We start from the raw sequence: 16,818 nt of genomic DNA, 5'->3' as shown, positions 1-16,818 counted from the left end.
CACCTGTCTGTTTATCCATAGATTGATTGTCATCACCGACTGCAGTATTGTATATGTAAAAGGGTTTATCTTTGTTGTCTACTTCTTCAGTGCCACCGTGTTGATCACTTGATTTTGGTATATTGCCCTTCCTTTATCCCAAGTCAGTACTAGTCTCTACTTAACTGGCAATTTACCCTCTCCTCCCCTCCCTAGTAACCAACAAATGAACTAATATTTGTCCTCCTGTGATTGATTTATTTCACTCAGCATAATGTCCACCAAGCTCATCCACATTATGCAGTGTGGGAATCTAATTTTCGTGCCTGTGAGAAGCTTTTTAACAGCTACAGATTCCAAGGCCTAGAGAATTCCAAAACATAAACTTCGATCCATTCAAGTTTAAGTTTCTTTAAGCGGAGCATAGGCATTCCCAGTCCAGGTGAGAGGCCCAGGTGTGAGGCTCTTCGTGTACAGGGTGCCAGTCTGGCCCATCCTGCCGCTGGGACTCCCCCGCCACCCCCAACCCAGCTGCAGCCACAAATCCGAGCAGTTAGTTTGACTTGTGGCAGCCCGTGTGTTAGAGAACTCAGGTTCATAGGGTGGGTTTTCTTGGGTGAGAAATTGATAAAAGCAGGTCGTCAGGTCAATGAATGGGTTCAAACCATCAACCTTCACGTTAGATGAGTGCAGTTCGTGCCACCCTAATGTTTGGTTTCTATTTGACCTGGAGTAACTGCACTGAGATTTCTAACAGTCAAAGCAAAGAGGGGACCTTGATCGTTTCAGTTTTTAATATGCATGTGGCAATATATTAACTATATGTTGTGAAGTTGAAGAAGCAATTTCCTCGGAAAAGTCACAGTATAAAATGCTGTGAGGCTCTGAATATATGGAAGTCATAGACATATTCTCAAGGCTGAAGAAGGCCCTCTTGACGGTTTGCCTTTACATGCATCACGTTTGCCCTTGAAGCTTCCACAGTAATCAGCTCCCCGTCTGAACAGCCCTCCAAGGGTAAAGGATGGTCAGTGGCTCAACTGGTCCACGCCCTGTGTTACCTATCTGGTGCAACTTGCTAGTCGGAGCTATCTGTTGTTTATCTTCAAGGACCAGTGCAAAGGCTTGTATCTGTTTTGCCCAATGCTGTTCTTGGAGATGGGATGGCTTTCTGAAGGGCTTCTACCAAAAGCTTAATTTAAAGGCAGAAGTATTGGCTGCAGCAGCCCAAGGTGAGGGAGAACAATCAGAGGTGATAAACCAGAACAGCTGATAAGGAAGAGAGGTTGGGAGATTGGGGTGCCTGGGGGGAAATGAGAGTTTTTTTTTTTTTAAATAAAGTTAGGAAACCAGAAGGCCTGAGAAGATCCCACACTTTCACTTCCCTGAACATCTGGTTCCATGGAAGCAGGAAGTAAAAGGTAAACAATGTCCTAAGCATGGAAAGAGTGTCCAACAGAGCCAATCTCTAAAGACTCAAAAAGTTTTTCTTTAGCTCCAGGTGTCGGGAACACCAGATACCACTAAGCTAAAACACTGTCAGTGACCACAAGTGACATAACAGACTTTACAAAAGTACTTGTAGCAAAGTTGGCCAAACAGTAACAAACCCCAGGGAAGTAAGGAGAATCTGATTTCTAGAATTGCCACACTGTAATCAAAGTATCTCATTTTCAACAACAAAAATGAGACATGCATGCAAAGAAATAGGGGAAAAAAGAATAGAAACAGTCCCTGAGGAAGCCCAAATGTTGGGCTTAGTAGACACAGACTTTAAATCATGGTTATATAAATGCTCAAAAACCATAGACACAAAGGACTAAAGTCAACTAGAAGAGTGATGTCTCATCAAATAACACCAAAGAGACAATACAAAAAGTGACCAAGTAGAAAAGTTCTGTAACTAAAAAGTACAGTAACTGAAAACTCACTGCCTTTGAGTTGATTCTGATGCATGGTGACCCCCAATGAGTTTGCGAGGTTGTGAACGTTTACAGAGTAGATTGGCCCATCTTCCTTCTGTGGAGCAGCTGGTGGTTTATGAACTGGAGACCTGGTTGGCAGCCAAATGCCTTACCCATTATGCCACCAGAGCTCCTCAAGTACAATAATGAAAAGCTAGAGTTCAGCAAACTAAAGTAAGATGGAAGAATCAGCGAAGTTGAAATAGGTCAATAGACATCCAGCCTGAGGAGCAGAAAGAATGAAAAATGAACAGAGCCTAAGAGACCTGTGGGATACTACCAAGTGCCAGGAGCTCTGATGGCGTAGTAGGAGCTCTGGTGGCATAGTGCCTAAGGCATTTCACTGCTAACTAGAAGGCTGGCGGTTCAAACCCACCAGCCACTCCTTGGAAGGAAGATTGGACAATCTACTTCCATAGTGATACCACCTTGGAAACCCAAGGAGGGGTTGCTGTGTGTCGGGTCCGACTCAATGGCACATAACAGCAACAACACAACAACCAAGTATAATGGGAGACCCAGAGGGAGAGGAGAAAGTATTTGAGGAAGTTAGCTGACATTGAGTTGGCTCCAACTCATAGTGCCCCTGTGTGCAGCAGAATGGAACATGGCCTGGTCATGTCCCATTCTCAGGCCTGAGCCCATCGTTGCAGCCACTGTGTCAATCCATCTCTTGAGGGTCTTCCTCTTTTTTGCTGACCTTCACTTTACCAAGGTTGATATCCTCTAGGGAATCCTCCATTCTGACATCACGACCAAAGTAGGTGCAATGAAGTCTGGCAATTCTCACTTTCAAGGAGCATTCCAGCTGCACTTCTTCCAGTACAGATTGGTTCATTCTGGCAGTCCATGGTACTTTCATTATTCTTCAACATCTCAACTCAGAAGCATCAACTTTTCTTTGGTCTTCCTTATTCTTTGTCCAGCTTTCACATGGATATGAGGCGACTGAAAATACCATGGCTTGGGTTGGGCTCACCTTAGTCTTCAAAGTGACATCTTTGCTCTTCAGCACTTTAAAGAGGTCTTTTGCAGCAGATATGCCCAGTGCAATACAAATCTCATTTCCTGACTGCTGCTTCTATGGGTGTTCACTGCAGACCCAGGTAATGTGAAATCTTTGACAACTTCAATCTTTTCTCCATTTATTGTGACGCTGCTTATTGGTCCAGTTGTGAAGATTTTTGTTTTATGTTGAGGTGTAATCCATACTGCAGAGTGTAGTTTTTAATCTTCATCAGTAAGTGCTTCAAGTCATCCTCACTTTCAGCAAGCAAAGCTGTGTTGTCTGCATGTCGCAGGCTATTGATTTTCTTCCAATCCTGATGCTGTGTTCTTCATACAGTCTGGCTTCTCAGATTATTTGCTCAGCATACAGACTGAATAAGTACGGTGAAGGGATACAACCCTGACACACACCCATCCTGATTTTAAACCATGCCGTGTCCCCTTGTTCTGTTTGAATGACAGCCTCCTGATCTCTATGTACAGGTTCCTCATGAGCACAACCAAGTGTTCTGGAATTCCCATTCTTCTCAATCTTATCCATTATTTGTTATGCTCCACAGAGTTGAATGCTTCTCCATAGTCAATAAAACGGAAACAAACATCTTTCTGGTATTCTTTGCTTTCAGGCAAGATCCATCTGACATCAGCAATGATATCCCTCATTCCACGTCCTCTTCAGAGTCCAGCTTGCATTTCTGGAAGTTCCCTATCAACATACTGCTGCAACCATATTTGAATTATCTTCAGCAAAATTTTACTTGTATGTGACACTAATGATATTGTTTGATAATTTCCACATTCTGTTGGATCATCTTTTCTTTGGAATGGGCACAAATATGGATCTCTTCCAGTCACTTGGCCAGGTAGCTGTCTTCCAGATTTCTTGGCATAGACGAGTAAGTGCCTCCAGCATGGCATCTGTTTGTTGAAACATCTCAATGGGTATTCCATCAATTTCTGGAGCCTTGTTGTTTTAGCCAATTTCTTTAGTGCAACTTTGACTTCTTCCTTCAATACCATTGGTTCTTGATTATATGCCACCTCCTGAAATGGATGAACATCAACCATTTCTTTTTTGTACAGTGACTCTCTATTCCTTCCATCTTCTTTTGGTGCTTTGTTCATCATTCAGTATTTTGCCCGTAGAATCTTTCAGTATTGCAACTCAAGGCTTTAATTTTTTATTCAGTTCTTTTAACTTGAGAAACACTGAGGATGTTCTTCCCTTTTGGTTTTCTAACTCCAGGTTGGCACATTTCATTATAATAACTGACCTTGCCTTCTTGAGCTCCTTTTTGAAATCTTCTGTTCGGCTCTTTTATCTTGTTGTTTCTTCCATTTGCTTTACTCTCCATTCAAGAGGAAATTTCAGTCTCTTGTGACATCCATTTTGGTCTTCCTTTCCTGTCTTTTTAATGACCTTTTGCTTTCTTCACATATGATGTTCTTGATGTCATCCCACAATTCATCTGGTTTTTCGTCATTGGTGTTCAATGTATCAAATCTATGCAGATGGTCTCTAAATTCAGGGAGGATATAGTATTTTGGCTCTTACGGACTTAATTCTGTCTTCAGCTTCAGCTCAAACTTGCATATGAGCAATTGAGGGTCTGTTCCACAGTTAGCTCCTGGCCTTGTTTTGGCTGAAGATACTAAACTGCTCTGTTGCTTCTTCGCACAGATGTAGTTGATCTGATTCCTGTGTATTCCATCTAGTGGGGTCCACATGTACAGCCACCTTTATGTTGTTGAAAAAGGGTATTTGCAATGAATAAGCCATTGGTCTTACAAAATTCTTATCATGGAATCTCCAGCATCACTTCTGTCCCCAAGGCCATATCTTCCAACTACTGGTGATTCTTCTTTGTTTCCTGTGTGACTAGTGGCTGCCACTGGATAGCAGAGATAATCAGGATTTACATCACTGTAGAAAGTTCTATTGAACAGCGCTGGTCTAGAATAATTTATGGCTTCCTGCTGTTATTTAGAAAAGGAATGGTCTGTAGGAGAAGGTGATGAGTTGCCTCTCTCTAAGTGGACCTTAGAGAGGCTGCTTGGACCATCTGATGTCCCTAAGCGCCATTCCCGACCCACCTGCCAATCTCACTTTCTGTTGTTGATTTTCCGTATAGTTTTGAGCATATTCTGTAACGGTCTTGTTTATATGTCATTCTCCACTGGAAGCTATACTCTTATTAGGACAGTTATCTGCCTTGATATTGCCTTGAATTGATAGTCCCTATGTTCATACACAACACAGCATGGGACACACAGCAGGAACACTGTACATATTTTTGAATAGAACAATTTTAAACGTCTATAGGAGAGAAAGCAAGTTCTGATACATACTATGATCTAGATAAACTTTGAAAACATTATGCTAAGTGAAAGAAGCCAGACACCAAAACCACATATTGCATGATCTGTTGTTGTTAGGTGCCACCAAGTTGGTTTCAACTCCAAAAGACCTTATGTTCAAAGAAAGAAATACTGTGGGGCCCAGCGCCATCCTCACAATCTTTATTATGCTTGAGCCCACAGCCGCAGCCACTGTGTCAGTCAATCTCATTGAGGAGCTTCCCTTATACCACTGACCCTCTACCAAGCATGATACCTTTCTCCAGGGATACCATGACCAAAGTATGAGAGATGGTGTCTGGCCTTTTACAGCATCTACAGAACATTCCAGCTGTACTTCTTCCAAAGAGTTGTTTGTTCTTCTGATGGTACATGGTACATTCAGCATTTTTTGCCAGTGTCACAGTTCAAATGCATCAATTGTTCTTTGGTCTTCCTTATTCACTGTCCAGCTCTCACATGTATATGAGGTTATTGACAATACCATGGCTTGGGTCAGGTGCATCTTAGTCTTCAAGGTGACAGTTTTGCTTTTGCTTTTTTTTTTTTTTAATTGTGATTTAGGTGAAAGTTTACAGAGCAAATTCACTCTCCATACAGCAGCTCACATATACTGTCTCATGACATTGACTGCAATTTCCCACAATGCAACAGCTCCCCCTCCCATTTCTTCCACGTAGTTACTTCTTCCCCTCCCAAACACTCCTGCCCCCCCGAACTATCTCCCTGTGCACACACAGTCCTTCCCGACCCACCTGCCAATCTCACTTTCTGTTGTGATCTGTCCAAGGAGTGTATCTACCTAGTGTAAACATTCAGCTCATATGCCTGTCTTTTGCTTGGCTGGAAGCTACAGGAGTGGTGCAATTCCAGACCTGAAGGGCAGCTAGGGGCCATAGTCTCAGTGGTTCCATCAGGCTCTATCAGACCAGCCAACCTGGGTCCCCCCTTTTATTTTTTTTTAAATGATTTTGAGTTTTGTTCCACGTTGTTTTCCCTCTCTATCCAGAATCTCCTACACAGATCCCCCTCCAAGTGGCTGACAGTGTGGTAGCTGGGTACCATCTAGTTCTTCTGGTCTTATAGCCATATAGGCTGAGGATCACATGGTGTACCAGTCACTGGGACTAATTGTTTCCATGCATCTTTGGTTTTCTTCATTCTTCTTTGCTCTGGATGAGGACAGACCCATTGCTGCATCTAGATGGCCACTTGCAAGCTTTTATTTATTTATTTATTATTGTGATTTGGATGAAAATTTACAGAGGAAATTCACTTTCCATACAGCAGTTCACATACACTTTGTCTCATGACATTGACTACAATTTACCATAATGCAACAGCTCCCCTCCCACTTCCTCCCGATAATTACCTCTTCCCTGTGTCCATCCCTCCATGCCCTCCTGCCTCCTAGGCTGTCTCCTGGTGCATACCATGATTGTTCTCTCCAAGGAGTGTATCTACCTCAGGTACATGTTCAACTCATATGCCTGTCTTTTGCTTGGCTGGAAGCCACAGGTGTGGGTTCAATTCCAGACCTGACGGGCAGCTAGGGACCACAGTCTCAGTCGTTCCACCAGGCTCTATTGGACCAGCAAACCTGGTCCCCCCTCTTTTTTTTCCTCCAAATGATTTTGAGTTTTGTCATTGTTCTCCCTCTCTATCCAGGATCTCCTACATAGATCCCCTTCCAAGTGGTTGACATTGGTAGCCAAGCACCATCTAGTTCTTCTGGTCTCATAGTTGTATAGACTGCAGATTAGATGGTGTACCAGTTGCTAGGACTGATTGTATCCATGAATTTTTGGTTTTCTTCATTCTTCATTGCTCTGGATGAGGAGAGACCCATTGTTGCATCTAGATGGCAGCTTGCAAGCTTTTAAGATCCCAGTTGCTACTTGCCAAAATAGGATGCGGAGCAATGTTTTTCTGTAGTGTGTTATGCCAATTGAGCTTGATGTCCCCTGCGACTGTAGTCCTAAGCCCACAGGTCCAACTATTTGTTCCCTCTGGGTAGCTGGCTGTGGCCAAGAAGTGACTACAACCTTGTACCTTGTCAGCTCTACTATATACCTAGGAATTCTTACAGAACATACAAATACACTTGCAGAAACAGTGTCTATCAACCCTAAACATGGTCATGGGGACACTCCCCCCTGCACAGACATACCTAATAGTTCAGCCCAAAGCGAGTTTTGCTTTTTAACACTTGAAACAAGTCTTTTGCTGCAGATTTGCCCAGTGCAATATGTTGTTTGATTTCTTGACTGCTGCTTCCATGGGGATTTGATTATGGATCCAAGTAAAATGCAGTCCTTGACAATTTCAGTCTTTTCTCCATTTATCATGATGTTGCTTGTTGGTCCAGTTGTGAGTATTTTCAGTTACTTTATATTGAGGTGTAATCCGTACTGAAGACTTGGATCTTCATCCTTACTTTCAGCAAGCAAGGTTGTATCATCTGCATACTGTGGGTTGTGACTGAGTTATCCTCCAATTCCTGATGCCACGTTGTTCTTCATATACTCAGCTCCTTGGATTATTTGCTCAGCATACAGATTGAGTAAATACGGTGAAAGGATACAACCCTGACTCACTCCCTTCCTGATTTTAAATCATGCAGTATCCCTTGTTCTGTTTGAATGACAGCCTGATGCTATTTATATGAAATGTCCAGAAGAGTTAAATCAGAAAGTAGCTTTGTGGTTGCCTAAGGAGTAGGGGAAGTGAGAGGAGAGTTATTGTTTCTATTTGAGATGATGGAGAACTCTTGGGAATGGATAGTGGTGAGGGTTGCTCAACATTGTGGATATAGTTGATGCCAATGAACTGTACACTTACAAATGGTTACAGTGCACAGAAGTGTAACACATAGATAATTGACACCCTGTGAAAGAACTAATGTCACTAAACAATTTGTAGAAATTGTCAAAATTTGCTGTGTACTTTACTGAAAACAGTATTTTTTTTTTTTAAAAGAGAAAGGATTTTTTTTTTAATGATATAATGGCAAATTTATATCTATTTTATCATAATGGAAACTTTGCAAAGCAGAAAAACATCATATATCTTTAAAAGTCCTCTTAACTAGATTGGTTATACAAAAAAGGTTAAAAGCAAGGAATTATAGAAAATGGTACATACACTTTTCAGACTTAACTTTAAAACACTAAATTTGAGATTTTTAATGTAGCACTAAGATCTTTTGTATTAACTGGACCCCCTCTTTATTTTTCTTTGATAAGCAACACCCAGAATGCATTGCTAGAACAGCCTTTGTCAACAGTCATGGTAATGCCCCTTGGCAGGGACCGTCTGGGAAATGTGTGAGGGTAATTTGGGTTGTCATGAAGATGGGGGCGCCTATCAGCATTTACAAGGAAGGAGTCAGGGATACTGGATTTCCTGAATGCATGGAACTTTCCTGCCACTAAGTAATGTCCTGTATACCCTGTCCACTTTCAGAAGTCTCACTGGGTCATTTGTGTTGGTGGAAAACTCATTTGTATTACATGAATTCAAGCCAGAAATTCATAACCAGACATTGCTTGACGTACACACTAAAACTTTCTTACAGTTAAAAAATTAACTATATTTGAGTAGCTTTAGATTGACAGGAAAGTCGCAAACATATCACAGAGACTTCCAGTGTCCCCCTCACCTAGCTTCCCTGCATGTTACCGTCTCAGAGAACCATGGTGCATCTGCCAAAATTAAGACTTGAACACTGTGTGCTGGCAAGTGGATTCCAACTCACAGCAACACTGCACGACAGAGCACACACAGCTGCCCCCTTAGGGTTTCCAAGGCTGTCCTCTTTACACCAGGGTTCTATTAACTACATGACAGTTTACACAGATGCCATGGTTTTCCATGAATGCCCTTTTTTGAGGCCCAGAATCTAATTTAGGATCCCATGTTGCACTGAGTCTTGGACATTCTTAACACAAAGTTTTGTCAGAGGAGCTTGAGTGGACATGATAACTACTGTCCTATGGGATCTTGGATGGGATACTAGGACAGAAAAAAGGACACTGGGAAAAACAAACTCTCACTAAAGTATGATCTTTGGTGAAACATAGCTTGTTAATTCATCGTGACAAGGACCCCTGGTGGTTCAATGATTAAGTGCTTGGCTGCTAACCAAAAGGTCGGTGGTTCAAACCCAACCAGGGGCTCTGCAGAACTATCTGGTGATCTGCTTCTGTGAAAATTACAGCCTAGGAAGCCCTATGGAGGAGTTCTAATTTGCTAGATGGGGTCACTGTGAGTAAAAATGGACTCAAAATCGGCACTAACATGCTGTGTGACCTTGGGCATATTGATCTGTTTCTTCATCTGTGCAATGAGCAAATATGAATATACCTACCTTCTAGGGTTGCTGGTAGGAGCTCTGGTGGCATAGTGCCTAACGCCTCTGACTGCAAACCAGAAGGCTGGAGGTTCAAACCCACCAGCCAGCCACTCCTTGGAAGGAAAGTTGGGCAATCTACTTCCATAGTGATACTGCCTCGGAAACCCAAGGAGGGGTCACTATGAGTTGGATCCGACTCCAGGACAGCGAGTTTGGTTTGATTTGAGGGTTGCTGGTCGGTACATAGGAAGGCTCAATAAATGTTAGCGGTTATTATCACTTATCTTGAGACAAGCAGGAGTCCCAGCAAGTTCCAGAAGCAATACTGGCAACAGCCCAAAGTCGAAGCACCGTCTCCCTAATCCGACTGACCTCCCCTATCTGCGTTTATTTATTATTTAGTTAGTATTTAGAATGTGGGTAACATTTTACAAGGCACGAAAGCAGCGCTCGGGTACCCCAGGAGCTGCAGCGCGCACTTAGCCAGAGCCTGGCCTCCGACTCAACGTACCTTGCGCCGTTGAACAGAAAGACGTAGGATGCAGGACGTGAGCATCCTGCCTCGCAGCTTCAGGACCCGGGTCAGAGGAGGCCTGCCGGGCGGCCCAGGCTACAGATGTAGGCCTTACTTCCGTCGCCTTGACCAGCGTCCTTGTTAGCCAATCAGTTGCTGGCAGGCGAGCCCATCGGCCAATGGCGAGACTGTCTCTGGGTGCGGGGAGCCGACACCTGAGGGCCTGGGCCGGAAAAGCGGGGCGTCGAGCTGGCGGCTCGAGTGGCTACCACACCGGCCAATGGGCGTTGAGAATCCGCGTTCCGGGGGCAGACACTGGCCGACGCGGTGACGTAGGCGCGTCGCGGAGGCCGAGGCTGAGGGGTCGGGAACAACGGCGGCGGCGGCGGCAGTGGCGGCAGTAGCGGCAGTAGCGGCCCGGGTCTCAGAGCCGCGGAGGGTGCGGAGTGGGCTCGATGCAGGGCCGACGGGCTGGGCGGGGGCCCGAGTGACGCTTGGTGGTCTTTGGTGGACAGGGAGGGGGAGAGAGAGGGTCTGGGGCGCCTTGGCTTGGGGACCGCTTGGGTGACCGGGCCAAGGATGGGGCTCGCTCGGGGCCTGCGAGGGGCGTGGCGGCAGCAGGGACACTTGAGGAGGAATGTCAGGGGTTGGGAGACTTTAGCGGTGCACCCAGGGGATCACTGAGGTACGCTTTTGGAGCTTGTGCTGAAGTTGGGGATGTGGGGGGCGGGTGAAGGACGATGAGAGAGACAATGTGGGCCTTTTGCCTGGGCGAGGTGGTGATAGAGGAGCCAGGGGGACAGGCCTGCTTGGGTGTGGGGGAGACTGGTTTGGGGGACCTCTGATACAGGAGGGGTGCCTTAGAACAGGGCGGATGGAGAGGGTAGTTTTGCTAGCACTGTGCGATTCGGGCTCAGGAGTGAATAGGCGGCTTGCGGGAGCTTGGAAGTCATCCAGTGAGTGCCTGGGAATTGAGGGTCTGGGAGAGCAATGGTTAAGCGTGCGGTGGTAACCAGAAGGTTGCAGATTAGAACCCACTCAGTCGCACCGTGGGAGAAACGCCTAGAGATCTGGTCCCTTCAAAATTACAGCCTAGGAAACCCTATGAGGCAGTCTTACTCCGGGGCACTGTGGCTTGGAATCAATTTGATGGCACACATGAGACTGGGGTCACCTGTCTAAAGAGGTCTTTAGACACCTTTCCTAGGGGTGGGGGGGTGGATCAGGTAAGGGTGAAGAGGGGTTGGGGTATCTGACAAGCAGGGAGAAGGGGGTCTTTTGGGTGTAGAGCTTACACCAGGAAGCTGACAGGGCAGAAGGGTGCCCTGGAGAGTGGGCGCGGGAAGAGTGTGGGAAATGTTCTGGAATGTTTGGGGATTCTGGATGAACAGGTTGGGAGAAGCCTAGGAGGGGAAGGCAGGGAGTCACTGGGGTGGGGGTGGGAGAGTACTGTGTGTGTGGGGTTACAGAGGCAAAGGGGTTACGATGTCAAAATGAGGTGACCAGTGACGGGACCCAGCCCACTAAATGGTCAGGGTTGGAGGGCCCCACACACGACGTAACAAGACAGTACCCAGCCCTGCACCATCCCCGCGATTGGTTGCAGATGGACCGTTGTGATCCAGAGGGTTTTCATGGGTTGATTTTTCGTGGTACAGTGCCAGGTTTTTCTTCCTTGTCTGTCTCAGTCTGGAAGCTCCACTGAAACTTGTGGCTTCCTAGTGGATGGGCGGCGAGACTGGTGTTTGCAGCAGTGGCTGTTTCTCTGTTTCCCACAGGGTCACGGTGAGGGGACGTCCCCCAGGCCCTATCCCTAGGCGTCGGCGACTGGGTGTTGGCTGGAGTGGACACGACCAGAAGGCAGAGCTGCCGCCATGTCCACGTTCAGGCAGGAAGCTGTGGAGGACCACTACGAGATGGGGGAGGAGCTGGGCAGGTGAGCAGGCCGCTTGGGGGATGGGGATGGGGATGGGGAGGGTAAATTGCTGTCCTTTATGCGTTAGTGTCCGAGCTGGTGGAGTTGCATTGGGTTTTGGAGTCAGGTGGTCCTGGCTGCGAATTCTAGGATATTCCTTTGTGTTTCTTATCTACATATATGTGTTCTCATATACTTGAGCATGAATAGCACCTAACACAGTGCCTGGTATACAGTGATGTTGGGTACTATTGACTTGAGTCTGCCCCATAGCAGATGTTAGTTGCTAGCCTATAGGACAGAGGAGAGCTGCCCCATGGAGTGTCCTAGGCTGTCATCTTTACGGGAGCAGATCACCAGGTCTCTCCCTGACAGAGCAGCTGGGTGAGTTCTAGCTGCCTGCGGAGGAGAGCAATAAACCAGTTGCCCCCGAGCTGACTCATGGTGACGCCATATGGGTCGGAATAGAACTGTGACCTGTAGGGTTTTCCATGGCTGCTTTTTTGGTGTTAGATCGCCAGGTCTTCCCTCCAAGGTGCCTCTGGGTGAATTTGAACCTCCAGCCTTTTGGTTAGCAGCCCACCATGTCTACCATTCGCGCTTCCCAGGGCCTCTGAGAGCAGTAGAGGTCGCCGTTTTCATTGTTAAAGGTCCACCCTGTCTCCAGTCCTCTCACGTGGCAGAAGGGGCACTGGAGACTTCTGAACTCCTGCCTGTTTAAAGGGACTGGCTTCTGTGTGGGCCCACAGCCCTGCCCATTGTTTTGCATTCCTGGGAAAAGCTGAGGTTTCCTATTCCAGCAGGCAGCTGATTTCCTGTCTGGCTGTGCCTTGGCGGGTCCCCTGGGGCTCCCCAGAGCAGCCGGGCACTGCTAGGTCCACCTTCTTTTTGGTGGGGCGTCCGCCCTTATTTGGTGAGCTCGCTGCTGGCCAGCCCAATGATGTCACCGGAAGAGAATGTCAGTAACTGAGCCATGCGTCAGGACTCTGCGGGTGAGGGTTTCAGGTTCTTTGGGGAGCCTTAGATCCTTCCTTTAGGAATTTGCTCTGTGACGATGGCAGGGCAGACAGCCCGTTCTCACCCCCCTCCAGTGGAGTCTTGTACCTCTTTGTTGAGAAGGTAGTGGGTCTTTCTGCTGGACTGCAGGTAGCTGCTGTTGGGCCCCATGACTTATGGTGGTCCTGTGCACCGTGGCATGAAATCCTGCCCAGCCCTGCGTCACCCCATGATTGGCTGTGCAGCAGACCTCGTGACCCATAGGGTTTTCTATGGGCTGATTTGTCAGAAGCAGATTGCCAGACCTTTCTTCCTAGTCTGTCTTAGTTGGGAAGCTCTACTGACACCTGTTCAGCATCCTAGCAACACGCAAGCTTCCGCTGACAGACGGGTGGGGGCTGTGCCTGAGGCGTGCTGGCCGGGCGTTGAACCCGGGTCTCATGCGTGGAAGGGGAGGATTCTTCCACTGATCCACCACTGCCCTCCTGAGGGATGTTAGCAGTTGCCATCGAGTTGAGTCCGACTCACAGCAGCCCTGTGTGACAGCAGAACTGCCCCATGAGGTTTTCTAGGCTGGAATCTTCACACAGCAGGTCGCCAGGTCTTTCTCCCACGGAGTCGCTGGCTGGGTTCCTGTTGGTTAGCAGCCGAGCGCTTACCCATTGCACCACTGGGCTCTTGGGAGCACGCTGAGGCTGTGGAAAAGATGCATCTGCCTGGGGTTGGAGGATGGATGGTTTCCTCTTCCAGTAGTGGGGTGGGGGGGCAGGGTGGGAGTCTCATGTTTCCAGCATGGAGAGGTGGGTCATTGACTCCCCTCCCACCCACACCCTGCCTCCCCTCCCCCTCCCACCATCCTGCAGTGGCCAGTTTGCGATTGTGCGGAAGTGCCGGCAGAAGGGCACAGGGAGGGAGTATGCGGCCAAGTTCATCAAGAAGCGTCGCCTGTCGTCTAGCCGGCGGGGTGTGAGCCGCGAGGAGATCGAGCGGGAGGTGAACATCCTGCGGGAGATCCGGCACCCCAACATCATCACCCTGCATGACATCTTTGAGAATAAGACAGATGTGGTGCTCATCCTGGAGCTTGTCTCGGGGGGTGAGCTCTTTGACTTCCTGGCCGAGAAGGAGTCTCTGACCGAGGACGAGGCCACCCAGTTCCTCAAGCAGATCCTGGACGGCGTCCACTACCTGCACTCGAAGCGTATCGCTCACTTTGACCTCAAGGTGAGCTGTGTGGGCAGGGTGCCACCCCTCACCCTTCACCCCCAAGAACACATCAGGAGGCCCTGGCCTTGGGTGGGGGTAGGGTCAGGAAGAGCCACTTGGGTCCGAGGGACAGCATTCTTCCACCTTTGTCTTGCGTGACGCCCTGGAGCGAGCCCTTCTGGAGCCTCCACTGCTCTGTTTCATGGGCATAATCTTACCTATGCGTTGGGGTTTTCTTTGTTTCGTTTTCAATCACATTTAATCACTTTTTTTGTGGTGAATGTATGCACAACAAAACCTTCACCGATCCTACAGTTTCCACGTGTCCAGTTCATTGATCTTGATGACATTTTCAGGTTGTACAGCCATTCTCACTATGCTTTTCCAAGTCAATCCACCGCCATTAACATGATAAACTCACTACCCCCTAGCAAATACTCTCCCTCCCTGACCTTGCCCACACCCCAGTGACCACTGATAACCCCTGGCTTCTGTATGTTTGCTTACTCCATGTGAGTGAGCTCATACCCTTTTCTGTCCTTTTGCAACTATTGTTCATGATGATCCCGACTGATCCACTGAGTCTGGACTTTTGAAGAACTTGAGTCCTGTTGCATGTTTTTCTCCCATGCTTTCAGCATCCATCTGCTGAGGCCCTGGTAGTGATAGCTGGGCACCATCCAACTCTTCTGGTCTCAGAGTGGATGAGGTGAAACTGTCCTGTTGACTATTTTCCTCTCCGAGCCTTTAGTTTTCTTTCTTTCTCTTTAGTTCCAGACGAGTTGTGACCAAAAGATACTTCTTAGATGGCCACTCACAAGCTTTTAAGACCCCAGACACTACTCGCCACATTGGGGTGTAGAATGTACATTTTATGAACTGTTAGCCAACTAACTGAGTTGTCCCCTGAGACTATGGTCCTAAGCCTTCAAACCCAGGATACCAGTCTTAGAAGATGTTTCATCATATCTAAGAAGCACCTGTAACTATGTCCCCTGTGTGGTGTATTATATATATGGATACACATACATGCATACATACACCTCTGTGTACATATGCCTATAAACACAGCTGTGAGTGCACACACATGTACCCCCAGGTTCTTAACTATACACATATACCTGTATATGTATTGTGTAACCACTTACATATTTTTGTGTGGTGGTGGTTGATGTTGCACAATTGTATTTGCCATATTCTTTACCAGCACATCATTCTCTCTTGTGCACTTCTTAGTCATGTCCTTTGCCTCAGTCAGGCTGTGTGGATTTCATCCACATTCAGTGTTGCCTTCTCTGTCCCTGCAGTGACAAGCGTCTGCCTTCTCTGCACGCTTCTCCCATCTCCCCTCCCCCATCCTAGGTGACCACCGGTGAGTGTTGATCTCTCTCTGTACATACATCGATTCTTGTCTTCTTATAAAAGTGCAACCATAAATATTTGTCCTTTTCTGATTGACTTATTCTCTTAGCATAACATCTTGCAGGTTCATCCGTGTTATGTGACATTTCAAGAACTCATCATTACTCTTTATAGTTGCAGAGTAGTCTGTTGTATATATGCACCACATTTTGCTTATCTTCTCATCCACTGAAGGGCACTTAGATTGTTTCCATTTTTATTAGATTCCAAGAGTACTGTATTTTATGCAGATAAGACTTGCGTTATACAGTGTTTTGCAAACCATGGACCCCTTTGCTTCTTAGTTTTCTGCGTGCGCAATGGTTGTTACATGCATGTGTGTGTTACTTAGGTGCGTGTGTTTTATTTGGGAAGATATGGCATATACCTAGGATTGCTGGATCATAAGGTGTTCTGTTCCTAGCCTTGTGGAAGCTCCATACCATTTTCTGTAGTTGTTGTCAGGTGCTGTTGAGTTGTCTCTGACTCGTAGCGACCCTGTGCATACCAGAATGAAACACTGCCTGGTCCGCGTCTGCTCCATGATTCTTGCTGTACTTGAGCCCATTGCCGCAGCCACTGTGTCAGTCCATCTCGTTAAGGGCTTTCCCTTTTCATCAGCCCTCCACCTTACCAAGCATGACATCCTTCTCCAGGGAATGATCCCTTCTGACAGTATGACTAAAGCAGGTGAGATGAAGTCTGGCCATTCTCACTTCTAAGGAGCATTCTGGCTGCACTTCCTCCAGGACAGATGTGTTGGTTCTTTACCAGTCCATGGTACTTTTCAACATTCTTTGCCACCACCACAACTCAAAAGCATCCACTCTTCTTCAGTCTTCCTTCTTCATTCTCTAGCTCTCATATGCATATGAGGCGACTGAAAATACCATGGCTTGTGTCAGGTGCATGTTAGTCCTCAAGGAGACATCTTTGCTCTTCAGCACTTGAAAGCGGTCCTTGCAGCCAGTCTGCCCAGTGCTATATGTCGTCTGATGTCCTGACTGCTGCTTCCATTGGCATTGATTGTAGAACCAAGCAATGTGAAGTCTCTGACAACTTCAATTTTTCTCCATTTATCGTGATGCTGCTTATTGGTCCAGTTGTGAGAATTTTTGTTTTC

The 16,818-nt window shown here is 46.8% G+C and overlaps 1 protein-coding gene across 1 annotated transcript in view; it reads left to right on the top strand.

Annotated features, from left to right (window-relative positions):
* The first annotated feature begins 12,051 nt into the window (after positions 1-12,051).
* DAPK3 (death associated protein kinase 3) overlaps positions 12,052-16,818 on the top strand; it is a 44,267-nt gene continuing 39,500 nt past the window's right edge. Inside the window, exons 1-2 of the mRNA XM_007951032.2 lie at positions 12,052-12,113; positions 13,952-14,312. Coding sequence (XP_007949223.1) covers positions 12,052-12,113; positions 13,952-14,312 — 423 coding nt within the window. The remainder of the gene's footprint in view (positions 12,114-13,951; positions 14,313-16,818) is intronic.

The sequence above is a fragment of the Orycteropus afer genome, unplaced genomic scaffold (genome assembly GCF_000298275.1).
Source record: "Orycteropus afer afer isolate SDZICR_OR568_19922 unplaced genomic scaffold, OryAfe1.0 scaffold00291, whole genome shotgun sequence".
Taxonomy (NCBI): domain Eukaryota; kingdom Metazoa; phylum Chordata; class Mammalia; order Tubulidentata; family Orycteropodidae; genus Orycteropus; species Orycteropus afer.
This window is presented reverse-complemented; position numbering and strand designations above follow the sequence as displayed.